The 18,932-nt window shown below is 41.5% G+C and overlaps 1 protein-coding gene across 2 annotated transcripts in view; it reads right to left on the minus strand.

Moving 5' to 3' along the window:
* Kbtbd12 (kelch repeat and BTB domain containing 12) overlaps positions 1 to 18,932 on the minus strand; it is a 72,409-nt gene that overhangs the window by 12,965 nt on the left and 40,512 nt on the right. The window contains exon 6 of one of the 2 annotated variants that reach the window (XM_045152643.1): positions 4,934 to 4,983. The exons of the other annotated variant lie outside the window; for it this stretch is intronic. Coding sequence (XP_045008578.1) covers positions 4,961 to 4,983 — 23 coding nt within the window. The 3' untranslated portion in view covers positions 4,934 to 4,960. Of the gene's footprint in view, positions 1 to 4,933; positions 4,984 to 18,932 lie in introns of those variants that run through there. 2 annotated transcript variants of the gene reach the window in all.

Below are 18,932 nucleotides of genomic sequence, written 5' to 3' on the forward strand. Positions count from 1 at the left end.
CACCTGGCCCCTTAAACTCCTACCCTGAAGATATGTAACTTCTGATTTACACATCTAAGAATACTGCAGATATTAAGAAAACCCAAACATCAAATTAACCAAGGTGCAATCCCCCCTCTACATTATAATACAAGAAACACAAAATATCAAGACAATATAATTTCAGCAAAAATTATAAATCCATCAGAAATGACTTCTAGTGACATTGATTTAGATGCAATGCTTGACAAGGAATTAAAAGATGATTAATACTTGCTGGGCACGGTGGTACACACCTTTAATCACAGCACTTGGGAGGCAGAGGTAGGAGGATCACCATGAGTTTAAGGCCACCCTGAGACTACTTAGTGAATTCAAGGTCAGTGTGAGCTAGAGTGAGACCTTACCTCAAAAAACCTTAAAAAAAGAGATTACATCTATGCTCAAATAAAACTAAGAAGAAATCAAAGGAATCAAAGAAGAAAACAAACTCCTCAAGGAGAACATAAGAAACCAACTTAATGAAATAAGGAGGTCAATATAAGACATAAATAAGGAAATAGAAATACTAAAGGAAAACAAATCAGAAACACTAGAAATGAAATACACAGTATATCAAACAAAAAATTCTGTAGAAAGTCTCACCAGTAGAATGGATGAAGGAGAGAACAGACTATTTAAACTAGAAGTCACAGTGGCAGATCTAATACAGTCCAACAAAAAGTAAGACAAGCTAGTAGGAAAGTATGAGTGGGAATTTTAAGACATTTGGGACACTATGAAGAGAGCAAACACAAAATGATAGAAGAAAATTTCCACCAAATAGGGAAAGAGATGCCAATACAGATACAGGAAGCCTTTAGAAAACCAAACAGACAAAACCATGAAAGAACTTCTCACCATATTATAATTAAACTATTAAACACACAAACCAAAAAAAATATATTGAAAGCAGTTAGAGAGAAACATCAAGTCATTTATAAAGGCAAGCCCACCAGGATAACAGAAATTAATCAATAAAAACTTTAAAAGCCAGAAGGGCTTGTAATTGTGTATTTCAAGTTCTGAGAGATAACAACTGTCAACTAAGATTACTTTATCCTGCAAAGCTATCCATCCAAATTGATAGAGAAATCAGGATGTTCCACAACAAAAGCAGGTTAAAGGACTATATGACTACTAAGCCAGCTTTACAGAAAATACTTGAAGGGATCCTTTATGCTGAAGAGAAAAGAAAGCACACACAAGAGGAAACAGGAAAAAATAAATAATACTCAAATAGCAGTTAATACAAGGGAAAACAGGAAGCACTACAAAACAAGAAGAATGGCAAATATAAATACATACCTTTCAAAAATAACTCTCAATAGCAATGGCTCAGTTTCCAAACCAAAAAAGACATGGGTTTGCAGATTGGATTTTAAAGCAGGATCCTTCTGCTTGTTGCCTCTAAGAAACTCACCTCTCTACAAAAGACATATCTTAGGGTGAAAGGATGAAAAATGGTATCTCAAGAAAATGGGCCTAGGAAACAAGCAGGTATTGCTATCCTAATATCTGACAGGATAGACTTCAAACCAACATTAGTTAGGAAAGATAAAGAAGGTGACTTTATATTGGTTAAAGGAACAATTCAACAGGGGGACATAACAATTCTAAACATTTGTGCACCTAACATGGGTGCTCCCAATTTCATCAAACACTATTAGACTTAAGGTCACAGATAACACCAAACACAATTGTAGTTGGTGACTTTAATACCCCACTCTCATCAATTGACAGGTCATCCCAGAAAAAAATAAATAAACAGAGACACCTGGATTAAATGATGTCATAGAACAAATGGACCTAATAGATATTGTTGCACTCAGGTTCACATTGCTGGTAGAAATCACCCAAACAAGAGCAGCTTGTGGGAAAAAGAGGTTTATTTTGGCTTACAGGCTTGAGGAGAAGCTCCACAATGGCAGGGAAAATGGTGGTATGAATAGAGGGTGGACATCACCCCCTGGCCCATGTAAGTGGACAACAGGGACAAGAGAGTGTGCCAAACACTGGCATGGGGAAACTGGCTATGAAACCCATAAACTTGCCCCCAACAATACCCCACCTCCAGCAGGTGTTAATTCCCAAATTTCTATCAGCTGGGAACCTAGCATTCAGAACACCTATGTTTATGGGGGATACCTGAATCAAACCACCACATTCCACCCCTGGCCCCCATAAACTGATATCCATACATGATATAAAATACAATACATTCAATACAACTTTAAGAGTCCCCACAGTTTTTTATCAATTCCAATGATGTTCATACATCCCCATAGTTCAAGATCTAATAACTGAGCCATAATATCAAAAAGTCCCCCCAAAACCCATAATGGCACAGAATAAACATTCATACTACAAAACATTGCAATGGACACAGCAAAGAAATATTCAACCAATACAAGATTTAAAACAACCAGGGCAAACATCAAACTCTGTAGGTTCAAGACCAACAACTACTCAATGACAAATCTCCAAGTCCAGTAATTCTAACTAGCAACAAGTCTCTGGTATTCCAATTCCGCCCCTCCAGCTAGGCTACTCACAGACCTGGAAAACTTCATCGGGACTGGCAGCTCTCCTTAGCAGCCATCTCATGATCCTGGCATCTCTACTGGGTCTCCAGTGCAATCCATGGTTCATCCTCATGGTTCCATGGGGTCTCCATGCAGGCATCCAGCAAACCTGCTTCACACAGCCCATGGCCATTTCCAAAATCCAATACTGCAAACTCAATGACCTTCTCTTTCCTGCATTTCTTATACTCCATAATACCAGGTAGGGTGCCAATTTGTTAATCTAGGGGGGAATAAAGCAGACTTTGAAGAACAGGACACTCCTTGAGCACTCAGTCCCCTTCAAAGTTGTCTACATTCTTTCTGTTGCCCTAGTGCATGTCAGCTAGCCCAGTCTCAAAGGTTGTAATATCTCAATTGCAGCTGAAATGGGCAACAGTTCACCCAAAGAGTTTTCTTTCTGTGCCATATACCTCTGCTCACACAAGTTCATTTCTACGCAAAGGAACCCTGCACAACTTCTCAGGACATAGGCATAAGAGCAAGCTTCTCACACAAACTGCTAGCCCAGTCCAAGCAAAGCTCTTTCTCTCCCGCATAAGCCAAACCTCACAGTCCATATTTCTTACTGCATTCAGGTCTTACAGCTCAGACCAGAATAGTCAATCAAGCTGTACTTGCAGCATTGCAAGGCATCTCTCAGGCCAAGGTTTCAAATCCTTCCTCATTCCTGTTGAAAATCAGCTCCAAAAGGCCAAAGCCACACAGTCAGTGTTTAGCAGCAATCCCACTCTTGGTTCCACTTTACTGTTGCAGCCAGGTTCACATTGCTGATAGAACTCACCCAACCAAGAGTAGCTTGTGGGCAAAAGAGGTTTATTTTGGCTTACAGGCTCAAAGGGAAACTCCACGATAGCAGGGGAAAATTATAGCATGAGCAGAGGGTGGATGTCACCCCTGGCCCACATAAGTGGACAATAGGAACAAGAGAGTGTGTCAAACACTGGCATGTGGAAACTGGCTATAAGACCCATAAGCCTACCCCCAACAATTCATTGCCTCCAGCAGGCACTAATTCCCAAATCTCCATCAGCTGGGAACCTAGTGCTCAGAACACCTAAATTTATGGGGACACCTGAATGAAACCACCACAGGTATCTACAGACATTCCATCAAATGCTGCAGAATACACATTCTTTTTGACAGTATATAGAATGTTTTCTAAAATAGGTCATATATTAGTACACAAAGCAAATCTTTACAAATACAGGAAAACTGAAATAATTCCTTGTACTCTATTTGATCACAGTGCAATTAAACTACAAATCAAGAGGAAGAAAAACTATAAATCAGACACAAAATCATGGAAACTAAACAGTAGTACTGAATGATGAATGGGTCATTGAAAAATAAAAAAACTCATAGAATGAAATGATAATGATAATATAACATACCAAAACCCTTGGGAGACAATGAAGGCAGTCCCAAGAAGTAAATTTATAGATTTAAGTTACTATATTAATAACTTAGGAAGGGCGCAAGTAAATAACTTAATGCTTCACCTTAAAACCTTGGAAAAAGAACAAGGCAAACTGAAAATCAGTAGACAAGAAGAAACAAGAGTACAGAAATTAATGAAACAGAAACAAAAAACACCACAAAGAACCAGTGAAATAGTTGGTTCTAAGAAAGGATAAATAAGATTAATAAACCTTTAGCAAATCTGACCAAAAGAAAGAGAGAAGAGACACAAATTAATAAAGTTAGAGATGAAAAAGGCACCATTACAACAGATATCAAAGAAATCCAGAAAATCATAAGGATATACTTTAAGAACATGTACCCACTAAGTTTGAAAATATGAAAGAAATGGATGATTTCCTAGATTTCTGTGGCCTAGCAAACTTAAATCAAGGTGAGATAAACCATTTAAATAGACCTATAACAAGTACATAGATCCAAGCAGTTATAAAAAATTTCCCAACTGAAAAACATCCAGGCTCAGATGGATTCACTGAATTTTACCACACCTTAATGAAAGAACTAACACCCCTGCTTCTCAGACTTTTCCATAAAATAGAAAAGGAAGGAATTCTATCAAACTCCTTCTACAAAGCCAGCATCACTCTGATACCAAAACCAGACAAAGACAGAACAAAAAAAAGAAAACTACAGACCAATGTTCCTCATGAACATAGATGCAAAAATTCTCAACAAAATATTGGCAAACAGAATGCAAGAGTATATGAAAAAGATCACTCACCCCAGCCAAACAGTCTTTATCCCAGAAATGCAGGGATGGTTCAACATATACAAATTGATAAATGGAATACACTATATAGTGGACTGAAGGGCAAAAATCAAATGATCATCTCAATAGATGCAAAAAAGGCATTTGACAAAAATCCAACATCTCTTCATGGGTAAAGTCCTACAGAAACTGGGAAGAGAAGGAACATATTTCAACATAATAAAGACTATTTATGATAAACCTACAGCCAACATAATACTAAATGAGGAAAAACTTGAAGCTTTTCCACTAAAATAAGGAACAAGACCAGGATGTCCACCCCCCCCCCAACTTTTGTTTAATATAGTACTGGAAGTCTTAAGTATAGTGATAAGGCAAAAGACATACATAAAAGGGATACAATTTGGAAAGGAAGAGATCAGATTATTATTTCCAGATGATATGATGCTATACACCTTAAAGACTCTATAGACCTTAAAGACTCTACCAGCAAACTGTTAGAGCTGAGAAACACTTTGAGCAATGTAGCAGGATTCAAAATAAACACAAGCAAGCAGTAGCCTTCCTATATACCAACAACAAACATCCTAAGGATAGAATTAGGGAATCATTCCCATTCATAATTGCTTCAAAAAAAAAAAGTACCTTGGAATAAACCTAACCAAAGAAGTGAAGGATCTCTACAATGGAAATTTTAAAACACTCAAGAGAGAAATTGTAGAAGACACTAGGATATGGAAAGACATCCCATGTTCTTGGATTTGAATAACCAATATTGTAAAAATGTCAATCTCACCAAAAGCAATTCACCCATTTAATGCAATCCCCATCAACATTCCAATGGCATTCTTTTTAAAAAATATATTTTATTTATTTATTTGAGAGAGAAACAGAGGGAGAGGGAGAGAGAGAGAGAGGCAGAGAGAGAAAGAAAGAGAATGGGTGCCCCAGGGCCTCCAGCCACGGCAAATGAACTCCAGACTCATGTGCCATCTTGTGCATCTGGCTTATGTGGGTCCTGGGGAATTGAACCTAGGTCCTTTGGCTTTGCAAGCAAGCACCTTAACCGCTAAGCCATCTCTCCAGCTCTCTCTCTCTCTCTCTCTCTCTCTTTCTATCCCTCCCTCTCTCTTTCTCTTTTAAAACAAGCTCTGGCAAGTTTTATGAAAAATTTTTTTTACATAGTTTGCTTTCCTCTAGTCTGCCCTGGCATGCTTCTACTAATGTCAGAATGACCTGGATCAGTGATAGACAGTGTACATGTAGTATTTACCACATGCTGTGCCCAATTCAATATTATTGCCACTATAGTGATGGACACTAGTTTTGGCCAGCATAGCATAGTATGCTATCTCAGATTTCCTCAAAGCTGTGCAGTTGTTAGTGAGGATGACCAATTTCGCTTTGCCCTGCCTGTTCATCTTCAGAGTCTGCTTGTACCCAGCACGTACTTTCCACTCTTCATAACAAGCTGGAGCCTGGAGGTGATGGACTCCAGGGACTTTTTCTTCTTTGTGGCCACCATCTTCCTGCCTTAGGTGCGGGACAGCCCCAACCAAGAGCAGCTGTCAAGATGGCCAGGAAGCAAGAAAGCCCAATGGCATTCTTTATGAAAATAGAAAAAACAATCCTAAAATCCATTTGAAAGCACAAAAAACCTTGACTAGCCAAAATAATTTTGAGCAACAAAAATAAAGCTGGCTGAATCCCCATACCTGATTTTAAGCTATATTACAGAGCCATAGTAACAAAAATAGCATGGTGCTGCCATAAAGACAGACACATAGGTTAATGGAACATAATAAAGGACCCAGATATAAATTTAGGCAGCTATAGTCATCTGACCTTCGACAAAAATAATAATTGAAGAAAAGACAGCCTCTTTAACAAATGGTTTTGGGAAAATATTGGCTATCTGTATGTGGAAGGATGAAAATAGATCCTTATTTCTCTCTAAGCTCAAGAATCTAGTCCAAATAGATCAAAGATCTTAATATCAGACCCAAAACTCTGAAACTGCTAGAGAAAAAAGTAGGGGAGATACTTCAACATTTTGGCATAACCTCTGTTGCTCAGGAAATAAAATCACTGATCAACCATTGGGACCTCATGAAATTAAAAAGATTTTGTATAGTAAAGGACCTTGTGAATAGAGCAAAGTGGCAACCTACAGAATGGGAGGAAATCTTTGCCAGCCATACATCTAACAGAGGATTAATATTTAAGATAGACAAAGAACTCAAATAACTAAATAATAAATCAAACAAACCAATGAAAAATGAAAACACTAAATAGAGAGTTTTTTAAAAAGGAATACAGATGGCATATAAACATCTAAAAAAGGTTCTACATCCTTAGCCATCAGGAAAATGCAAATTAAAAGTACTTTGAGATTCCATCTCACTCCTGTCCGAATGGCTACCATCATGAAAACAAATGACAATAAATGCTGGCGAGGATGTGGAAAAAGAGGAACCCTTCTACGCTATTGACGGGAATGTAATCTGGTACAGCCAGTGTAGAAATCAGTGTGGAGGTTCCTGAGATAGCTAAAAACAGATTTACCATAGATCCAGCTCTACCACCCCTAAGCATATGTTCTAAGGACTCATCACACTACCCTAGAGATTCTTGCTCAACCTCTCTATTCACAATAGCTGGGAAATGGAACCAGCCTAGATGTCCCTCAACTGATGAGTACCAGTGCCACGTTTTTGTGTCCATCTTATGTGGGCAGCTTAGGAGGTGAACCCAGGCCAGGAAGGCTTTGCAAGTAAGCGCCTTTAACCAATGAGCCATCCTCCCAGTCCCTCAATCTACTTTCTGAGTTTCCTTGAAGTTTCTTCTTTGGCACATGGATTATTAGAAGTGTATTATTTTTGTTCCAAGAACTTTCCTGTTACCATTCTATATCTGATGTTAAGTTTAATGCCATCATGATTATGAACCATGCTTTTAAAAACATTTAAGACTTGGTTTATGGCTGAGGATATAGTCTAGCCTGATGAATGTTCCCATTGTTTCCACAATGAATGAATGTGTATTTGGTTATTGGATAAAGTGATCTGTACATGTCATTAACTCTAACTGGTTGATGGTGTTTAGTTCATCTGTAACTGGATTGATTTTCTGACTGTTTGTGTGCTAATGCAGGAGTGCTGAAGCCTCCAACTCTACCTGTGAATTACATCTCCTTTTTGTTTTGTCACTTTAGCTTCATGCATTATTGAGGATCTGTTAAGTGCACACACAGCATGCTTATATGCTTTAGGCAATGTGATCATTTTACCATCAAGTTGCATCTGTTTTTATTCCTAGCAATTAAGTTTTTTCCCTAGTATTAAGGGCTTCAGTATACTTATGACTAATGTGCACATAACACAGAAGTTTCCATTTTTAACTTATTTGCATGAGTATGTTTATGTGTGTATAGATGCGCTTCTCCTTGATTCTTTTTTTTTTTTTGGTTTTTTGAGGTAGGGTCTCACTCTAGCTCAGGCTGACCTGGAATTCACTATGTAGTCTCAGGGTGGCCTCGGACTCACGGCTATCCTCCTACCTCTGCCTCCTGAGTGCCAGGATTAAAGAAGGCATGCACCACCATGCCCGGCTTTCCTTGATTCTTGAGGTTCCAGGTTCTCTACCATTTCCCCTGTGGTTCTGGGGATGGAACCCGGGGCTGTGCACATGCCAGGCAAGTGCTACGTCACTGGGCTGCATCCTCAGCCCTCCAGGATTCTCAGTGGCAGCATTTGTTTCCTATTTTAGGAACTTTCTTTTCTAGAGTAGGTCTGCTAGTAATAAATTCTGTTTTTTTTTTTTTTAATCTGAGAATATCTTATCTCAGGTTTCCCTGATTCGTGAAGAACATCTTGGCTGTGGTACTGGACTATAGACATTTATTTATTTTGATCCTTTTAGACAACTTGCCCTCTTCTCTTTGGACTCCATGCCTTGAGACATTCAGTCATTGTAATAACTGATCCTTTCTAGATTACCTGTCACTGTTCTCTTGCTTCTTTCAGGATATTTTCTTTACCTTTAATTTTCACAGATTTAATTAAAAGTGTGTTGGGTATGACTCCCTTCAGCCCTTGACAACTCACTTGCTTTGGAAAACAAGATTTCACCTTGTAATTTCTCTGTTCCATACTCTCTTTCTTTCATTCTTTCTTTCTTTCTTTTTTTTTTTGTGAGGTAGGGTCTTGCTCTATCTGAGGCTGACCTGGAATTCACTGTGTAGTTTCAGGCTGGCCTCGTACTCATGGTAATCCTCCTACCTCTGCCTCCCGAGTGCTGAGATTAAAGGCAGGTGCCATCACTCCCTGGTTCATACTTTCTATTTCTTTAAGAAACATATTCCATCCTAAGCTGCTGGCTGAGGCTATGATCCTGATACTGCAGAAACTTTCTTATTTTGCCCTCAGTTTAGGGTTACAATTAATAAGAGTTTGTTACATAATGACATTCAGTTGAAGTATGTTGAATAAATGAATTCCAACAGGCATTAGCCAGGGTGCTGATTCTGAGCTTTGATTATATGTCAACAATCTGGTTACCTTTTAGACTGCATTGATGCCTAGGCTCCATGCCAAATTCTGGTGTGGAGAGACACTTTGGTCTACTGGTTATAAAGGTAGACACTGGGACCAGACTGGGTCTGAATCCCAAATTCAACATTCACCTGCCATGTGACTGACTTATGTTCTTCCATTTCTGCCTCTATAAATGAAGGGTGGTAATAATATCTACCTTGCAGGCAGTTGTGGGAATCAAATAAGTTAACCTTTGCACAGTGCTCAGAGAAGCAGCTGGCATCACCAATACCAGGCCATCAGTGGTCAGTTTGATGCTGCATTCATTAGTGAGTGAAGTCCTGATGTACTGTCCTATGCATTTTCTCTCTGATAATTCAGGTTTGTCCTCTGGTGGCTACCGTAGCACTAACACTATGACTGGGCCATAGGCTGGACTAGAGCAGACCAAGGGGATGTGAAGGAAGCTATCTTGGACACTCATTGAGGCAGGGAGCTTTTCCAGTCCTGAGAGAATGATGCTGGGTCCCGAGACAACAGCCAAGTATGAGGGTGAGTAGAAAGCAGAGGGCCTTGTGTTTAGCTCTCAAAGAACCCTGTGCAACCAGAGAGGGGCTGAAATGTGGAGTGGCGGGTCCTGCCCCACTGCCTGCTAGAGACCTCTTCTGTAATCCTGGAAGGAGGGAGGAATAGAGGAAACTTTCAGATAAGCACGTGAGCCTACAGCTGCGGTAGTAGGGTGGGAGGTCCTGTACCAGGAATCGGGAGAAGCCCAAGTGGAGATTGCTGCTGAGCAGGAGTGGAAGCTGGGGCTGAGCCTCTAGGCACCTAGAGTCCCAGGACACACTTGATCCAGAAAACATGGTATTTGACTTCTCATGGTCATTAACTAGATGCTCATGGTCCAAGCCCACTCAATTCCTTGAAAGGCAGGATCCTTGAGTCCCAAACATGGGCCCAGGAATTTGCAAATCCCAAAGGCCACAGAATCATCTCTTGAATGTTCTTATAACTGGGAATAGGTTCCCACCACTAGGTGTCGTCAGCCACTAAGGTCTTTTCTTTCCTGTCTCTGAGACAAACTTTTCTGCCTCTTCCACTCCAAGTGCGAACTACATGCTCTCCCAGCTGAATTCCTCAGTGTCAAACCCAAACATCAACTGTGGAAAAAGAAGGAAAGCTCTTACTCTTTCTTTTAAAAGCAGCATCACTGCATACAATTCACATGCACTTCACTTTTTTGGGGGTGTACAATCCAGTGGTTTCTGGTATCATTGCAGAGTTGGTGCAACCACTACCACCATCTGATTTCAGCACATTTTCACCATCCCAACATAAACAGTCCACATGACAGTAACTTCCCTCACCCTGTCCTTGCTCTCTGACAGCCACAAGTCCACTCTGCCTCTATGCATTTGCCTCTTTTGAACAGTTCATATCAGGGGAATCATACAATATTGTGATCTCCTGTGATTGCCTTTTCTCACTTGTCATAATGTGCTCAGGGTTCACTCATGTTATAGCATGAATTAATAATTCATTCCTTTTCATTGCCAAATACTATTCCACTGTGTGAATATAGCATATGTTATCTATCCATTCTTCAGTTGGTCAGCACATGCATTATTTCCACCATTTGACTGTAATGTTCCTGTATGAACTTTAGTGTGGAGATAGTTAGATTCTCTTGTGTGTATTTGTAGGAATGGAACTGCTGGTCATCTAGAATCCTTCTAGGTTTAGCCTTTTGACTGTTCCAGAGCAATGACACATGTTATATTCTCACCAGCAGTCTTTGAGGGTTCGGAGTTCCCCAGTCCTTGCCAGCACCTGCTAGGATCTAGCTTTCTGCCATAGCTATCCTGGTGGGGATGCAGTGCTACCTCACCAGTGTTGGCTGCATTTCCTCAAGGGTGAGGAGGGTGCTGAGCACCTGACATTTGCTGATGCTCACAGGGGGAAGGTCCTTTGGCAATTAAAAAAATGGGTGGGGGTTGGAGAGATGGTTTAGCAGTTAGCTTGTCTGTGAAGCCTAAGGATCCCTGTTCAATTTTCCAGATCCCACATAAGCCAGATACACAAAGGTGAGGCAAGTTCAAAGTTGCACATGCCCCCTAGGTGGCACAAGCATCAGGGGTTCGACTTCAGTGGCTGAGACCCTGGCCCCAATTCTCTCCCTGCTTTCCTCCCTCTCCCTCTCTCTCTAAAATAAAATAATTAAAAAATGGGTGGTTTCAGATTAACCACTGGGACCTAATGAAATTACAAAGATTTTGCACCGCAAAGGACACAGTGAAAAAAGCAAAGAGGCAACCTACAGAATGGGAAAAAATCTTCGTCAGCTATATATCTGATAAAGGATTAATATCTAGGATATACAAAGAACTCAAAAAGATAACTAATAAGGAATCAAACAGGCCAATCAAAAAATGGGCTAAGGAGCTAAATAGAGAGTTCTCAAAGGAAGAAATACGAATGGCATATAAGCACCTAAAAAAATGTTCTACGTCACTAGTCATCAGGGAAATGCAGATTAAAACTACATTGAGATTCCATCTCACTCCTGTCAGATTGGCCACCATCATGAAAACAAATGATCATAAATGTTGGCGGGGATGTGGAAAAAAAGGAACCCTTCTGCACTGCTGGTGGGAATGCAATCTGGTCCAGCCATTGTGGAAAACAGTGTGGAGGTTCCTAAAGCAGCTAGAGATTGATCTACCATATGACCCAGCTATAGCACTCCTAGGCATATATCCAAAGGATTCATCTCATTTCCTTAGAAGTACATGCTCAACCATGTTTATTGCTGCTCAATTTATAATAGCTGGGAAATGGAACCAGCCTAGATGTCCCTCAACAGATGAGTGGATAATGAAGATGTGGTACATTTATACAATGGAGTTCTACTCAGCGGTAAAGAAAAATGAAGTTATGAAATTTGCAGAAAAATGGATGGACCTGGAAAGTATTATACTAAGTCAGGTAACCCAGGCCCAGAAAGCCAAGCGCCACATGTTCTCCCTCATATGGGGATCCTAGCTACAGATGACTGGGCTTCTGTGTGAGAATGAAAATACTTAGTAGCAGAGGCCAGTAAGTTGAAAAGGAGACATAAAGGGTGGAGAAAGGAAGGGAGGAGGATACTTAATAGGTTGATATTGTATATATGTAATTACAATGATTGTAATGGGGAGGTAATATGATTGAGAATGGAATTTCAAATGGGAAAGTGTGGGGGTGGGGAGGGAGGGAATTACCATGGGATATATTTTATAATCATGGAAAATGTTAATAAAAATTAAAAAAAAAAAAAAATGGGTGGTTTGTCTTTTTATTATTGAGTCGTAAAATTTCGTTTATGGTCTCTCATTCTATGGGTTGTCTCTTTTTCTCAGTTTTACAACTTCAAAGTGGGGAACAAAGCCCCCTGGAGCACTGCAGGACCTTGACTAGAACCGCGAAGGTCAGGGATCTTGCCAGCAGCTCCCTGCATACTCATGGGTACTGACGAAGATAGGAGACTCCTAGGTCAGAGAGGAAGCGCAGCACCCTGCCTAGAAATAGCAGCAGCCAGTGTGGAGGCATTTTGAATGTCAGCGGTTTGAGCCCATGTTCTTTCTCACAGGGTGATCTGCAGATGCCAGCCAACACCTGTGAGTACTTGGGAGCAACCCTGGGTTGAGAGAATCTGAGACTTTTACAAGGGCCAGTAAGACTGCCTGCTCTTTGCTATGGAGGGAGGTAGCAGATCTTCTAAAGTCCCTACCATACAAAGATGCTGGAAAAGATGGCCAGGAGCACAGGTAGCCATGTCTCTGCCCATAAGACCTGCTGAAGCCGGGAGATCGTGAACGGTCCCCAGCAGACTTGCCTGCCTGGTCCTGACTGCTCCCTATGCCATGCCTTACTGTATGTACTATTGCTGTGCATTTTAAACTTGGTTTTAGTTTCAGCTATGTATCTGATGATGTGAGAAGCCCCATTTCTTTTTTAAAATATTTTTTTGTTCATTTTTATTTATTTATTTGAGAGAGAGAGAGAGAGAGAATGGGCACACCAGGGCTTCCAGCCACTGCAAACGAACTCCAGATGCGTGCCCCCCTTGTGCATCTGGCTACTGTGAGTCTTGGGGAACAGAGCCTTGAACTGGGGTCCTTAGGCTTCACAGGCAAGCGCTTAACCGCTCAGCCATCTTTCCAGCCCAGAGAAGCCCCATTTCTTGAAGGAAGTTTTCCCCTAATCCCTGCTTTCCACTAGGGCTGGGTTTCTGGCACTGACTACGACACCTATCAGTAATATTTTTATCTCACTGTGGCTCTTGATTCCCTGGACAAAGACTGCTGTTGTGTGGGTACTTCTGAGTGTGTCCTTCAGAGTCACAGCCAGTGTGGTGGGGCTGGAGGTGGTGGAGCCTTTAAGAGGCAGGGCCTTAACAGCGCATGAGATTGCTGCCCTCAGAAAGGACTGATGTAGTTCTCACGGGACTCCTAGCTAGTGCCACAAGAGAGCAGTTGTTATGCCAAGAGTGGGTATGGCCAGTGTGGGAGCTCGTGCCTGTAATTGCAGCACGTAGCAGAGGCAGATGGATCATCATGGTTGAGACTAGCCTGGCCCACATAGTGAGGCGCTGTGTCAAATAGCAAATAGCATGGCTCCTAAATTATTCTGACTTCCTGTTTTGTCATGTGACTTCTCCTCCCTGTATGGACTGCCACCATGTTGCCACCTGCCATGCTGTGACACGGGCAAGGGGCAAGGAGCCCTCAGCAGAGGACAGTTGGAGCCACCTGAACTTGGACTTCTAGTCTCCAAAACACTGAGCTAAATAAACTTTAAAAAAAAAATTTTTTTTGTTTATTTTTATTTATTTATTTGAGAGTGACAGACAGAAAGAAAAAGAGGCAGAGAGAGAGAGAGAATGGGCATGCCAGGGCCTCCAGCCACTGCAAACGAATTCCAGACACATGCACCCCCTTGTGCATCTGGCTAACGTGGGGCCTGGGGAATCGAGCCTCGAACCGGGGTCCTTAGGCTTCACAGGCAAGTTCTTAACCACTAAGCCATCTCTCCAGCCCATATATAAACTTTTTTTAAATAAGCATCCAAGTCCAGGTATTTTCTGATAGCAACAGAAAATAGACAAAGACACTGAGGACTCTCACTCCCACTTGGAGAATGTGGACTCAGCATTGTCTCACATCCTACTGTATCTGCCCACTTTTCACTTCCCCATTTTCCAGTCCAGTTAAGGCAGTGTTAGCTAGCTCCATATTTAGTCATTATATCATTATGACATTATTATAAATGCTTTTCATAGCCGAGCCACACAGCACACTGCAGGAACAAAAGCTCAGTGTTCTCAGAAGTTATTTGACTCTCGGTTCTTTTGTTGCTCTTCTTTAATGCCTAAACCTTCTCAGAATGCCAACATTTGATCTCTACCTTGAGGAGTCCGGGCCTATGGTGCAGTTATCCTTCTTGGGTCTCCTCTCAACATCCTCTCAGGAATCCTCTCCGCTTTCTTATTATTATTTAAAAAGTTCCATATGTGTTTAGCCTTCTGATTCTGTCTTTATCCTCAACACTTTCACAATGATTTTTAGCTCCTTAATAAGGACAGCACACTTGATCCTGTCATGAACACAGTAGCACACATGGGACCACCAGAGGCCCAGAAGCCCAGCTGACATACTTTTTTTTGTTGTTGTTTTGAATGATCTCATTAGGACTTTGGGTCTCATAGCATGAATCCCTGGAAGTCAGCTAGGGCACACACCCCATGTGGACTTTAGTGCTTGGTATGAGGTGACTATTTCTACCACCAGGGATTTGGGACAGCCAAGATTGTTTTTTTTAGGCATGCTCAACAGACTGGCCATTTGTGTGTGTGTGTGTGTGTGTGTGTGTGTGTGTATTTTATGAGAAAGAAAATGAGAGACAGAGGGGGGGGGGGATTGGAGTGCCAGGGCCTCCAGCCACTGTGATCAAACTCCAGATGAGTATGCCATCTTGTGTGCATGTGCAACCTTGTGTGCTTGCGTCACCTTGTGTGTCTGGCTTATGTGGGACCTGGAGAGTCAAACACGAGTCCTTAGGCTTCACAGGCAAGTGCCTCAACCACTAAGCCATCTCTCCAGCCCAGGTGGAAGAACTTTTTAAGGCAGCTGCTTCATTCTCTTCTGCCTTCCAACATCACAGTTCAGGAGTTTGAATCTCATTATATGAAATGAACCATGTCTCTCTTTAGAAAGTTTTGGGATCTTTTGTTTGTCTCTAACATTCTGCAATGTTGCAATAATGTGTTCTGGCTTTGGTTTGTTGTCATCTGTTGCCCTGGGCATTTGGTGGCTTACTTCAATTTGGTGACTTCAGTTCTGTGAAATGTTCTCCACTTACTTTATGAGTGACACATTTCTTTCTATTTTCTGTTTTCTTTGCCAGTGTCTATGACTCCTATGCTGGGCCTCCTGGACTTGATTTCTCATTATATCATTTGCAGTTGTTTTTTTGTTGTTGTTTTGAGGTAGTGTCTTGTTCTAGCCCAGGCTGACCTGGAATTCACTATGCAGTCTCAGGGTGGCCTCGAACTCATGGTGATCCTCCCACTTCTGCCTTCCTAGTGCTGGGATTAAAGGCGTGCGCCACCATACTCAGCAGGATTTTTTTTTTTTCCTGTGCTTTATGGGAAGTTTCCCCTAGTATACCCTCCAACATTTCCATGGTAGATTCAATTCCTGCTATAATTTAAGATTTTTAGGAAATCCTTTAAATACTCCTTTCCTTTTTTTTTTTTTTTTCCCATACAGTATTCCCTCTCATTTCTCTTTCTGAGGATACTTCTTCTCCTGGATGGTCCTTGCCCCCCTTCCTGTTCCTTTAACACAGAATCTCTCTCATTTTTCTTTCTGAGGGCACTTCTTTTGGATGGTCCCTGCTCCTATAAGCTGTTCTATGTTATGATTCCCATCTTTCACATACACGCTTTCCTCAGGTGCAGGTGATCCTTAGCTGTCTGCTCATCTTTAAATGTGAGACACCCATAATCCTAGCACCTGGAAGGCTGAGGAGGATCTCTAGTTCCAGGCTATCAGTCTGGGTTTCACAGTGAGACTCAGTCTGAAAACAGGAAGGAAGGAGGAAGGGAGGAAGGAAGGAGGAGAGGAAACAGTGGAGTAGCATGGTAGGTCCTTCTGCGAGATTCACTACAGGTCATGGGTGCAGCTGTCTGCATGCTGAGTGTCAGGGGTGAAGAAAGCTGAGGTTGGAGGGTCTGCGCTGTCTTTCATCAGCGCCCATTTCCAGGACTGGAAGCCTGGCCTCAGTGTGTGTCCTCACCTCCATCTCTTTTAGGATGAAGGTCTGGCCTCACTGTTGAGATCAGTGCAGTCATCAGGTGGGTTCCTGTCTTTTAATCAGAGTTCACTTTTTCAACCTCATCCTTGTTCCCTCTTCCTGACTTACCTGTTGCTGCCTGTATCTGAGGTTACCTAGTTTGATGGTACGGCTAAGGTTTGATTTTTTTGTTTGTTTTTGCTTTTCTTCTTTTTAACATATATTTTATTTATGTGAAAGTGTGTGTATGTGTGTGTGTGAGAGAGAGAGAGAGAAAGAGAATGGGTGCACCATGGCCTCTAGCCACTGCAAATGAACTCTAGATGCATGAGCCACCTTGTGCATCTGGCTTATGTGGGTTCTGAGGAATTGAACCTGGGTCCTTTGCTTTGCAGGCAAGTGTTTTAACAACTAAGCCATCTCTCCAGCTCTGTTTTTGCTTTTCTTTTTCCCCCCATTTAAAAAAAAATATTTTTTTATTGACAACTTCCATTATTGTAAATATCCCATGGTAATTCCTACCCTCTTCCCACTTTCCCCTTTAAAACTCCACTCTCCATATCCCCTCCCCCTCTCATCAGTCTCTCTTTTATATTGATGTCATGATCTTTTCTTCCTAGTATGATGGTCTTGTGTGGGTAGTGTCAGGCACTGTGAGGGCATGATTATCCAGGCTATTTTGTGTCTGGAGGAGCGCACTATAAGGAGTCCTACCCTTCCTTTGGCTCTTACATTCTTTCTGCCACCTCTTCTGCAATGGACCCCGAGTCTTGGAAGGTGTGGTTGAGATATTTCAGTGCTAAAATCTTGTTGTCAGTTTAAGATTAAACTTTCTTTTTATTTTTTATTTTTATTTTTTTCAAGGTAGGGCCTCACTTTGGCCCAGGCTGATCTGGAATTCACTATGTAGTCTCAGGGTAGCCTTGAACTCATGGCGATCCTCCCACCTCTGCTTCCTGAGTACTGGGAGTAAAGGTGTGAGCCACCACGCCTGGCTTAAGATTAAACTTTCTCAGGTCTTGTTACAGCACACATTCATCTGCTTCCCAGCTTCCAATGCTCAATTGCAATTCTAGTGCCCTTTCTGTAACCACTGAACAATCTCCCCAGCCTTGCTACTGTCCTCTTCTCTTTGGCTGTGTTCATCCTGGTATCATTTTTTAAATTTTTTTGTTTATTTTTATTTATTTATTTGAGAGCAACAGAGAGAGAAATAGGCAGATAGAGAGAGGGAGAGAGAATGGGCGCATCAGGGCTTCCAGTCACTGCAAATGAACTCCAGACACGTGCACCACCTTGTGCATCTGGCTAACATGGGTCCTGGGGAATCAACCCTCGAACCGGGGTCCTCAGGCTTCACGGGCAAGTGCTTAACCGCTAAGCCATCTCTCCAGGCCCATCTGGTATCATTTAAGGGGGCCTTGGAGAGAAAATAAAGGTGTTCAACTTACTATGTTGACCAGGAACAAGTTATTATTTAGCAGTACTTGTCTTTCTAATCAAATGTTGAATATCTCAAGAGTGAATCCTGGATACATGGTCGTGATATGTTTCAATAAATTCCTATTAAATTGAGTAGATTAAAAGAGACTAAAGGCTGGAGGGATTGCTTAGTGGTTAAGGTGTTTGCCTGCAAAGCCAAAGGACCCAGGTTTGACTCCCCAGGACCCACATAAGCCAGATGCATAAAGGGGCACACACATCTGAAGTTCATTTGCAGTGGGTGGATGCCCTGGCATGCCCATTCTCTCTTTCCCTCTTTCTCTGTCAAATAAATAAATAAATAAGAGATTAAGAGCCAGGGGGAGACTGAGGCATGAGAACTGCCACAAGTTGGAAGCTAGCCTGAGCTACATAATGAGTTTAGGTCAGCCTGGGCTATAGAGTAAGGATGTGTATATGTGTGTGTGTGTGTGTATTAGGTCCTATCTATCTATTGTTGTACAAGAAGAAAAAATGTACTGTCTCTTTAGGTCTGGGGACATCTCTAGATCAAATATGCTATTATACCACTGCTCTACTTTGCATAAAGTACTTTGCATAAAGTTCAGTGACAATTCATCTAACTAGTCCAAGGAAATCTACCAACTTAAAACTAAGTAATTAAAATGGATTTTGTGAGCTCATGTGGGAAATCCTTTCCCGCCAGCTAAGGGCATTATCAGTTCATCATGCTCCAAGAAGAGAGGCTGACTCAGTATATGAGTTTATTTTATGTCTGAAAAATGGGGAGGATATCAGCTCCCTAATTCAATATTAAATGAGGAA

The sequence above is a fragment of the Jaculus jaculus genome, chromosome 6, assembly GCF_020740685.1.
Source record: "Jaculus jaculus isolate mJacJac1 chromosome 6, mJacJac1.mat.Y.cur, whole genome shotgun sequence".
Classification (NCBI taxonomy): Eukaryota; Metazoa; Chordata; class Mammalia; order Rodentia; family Dipodidae; genus Jaculus; species Jaculus jaculus.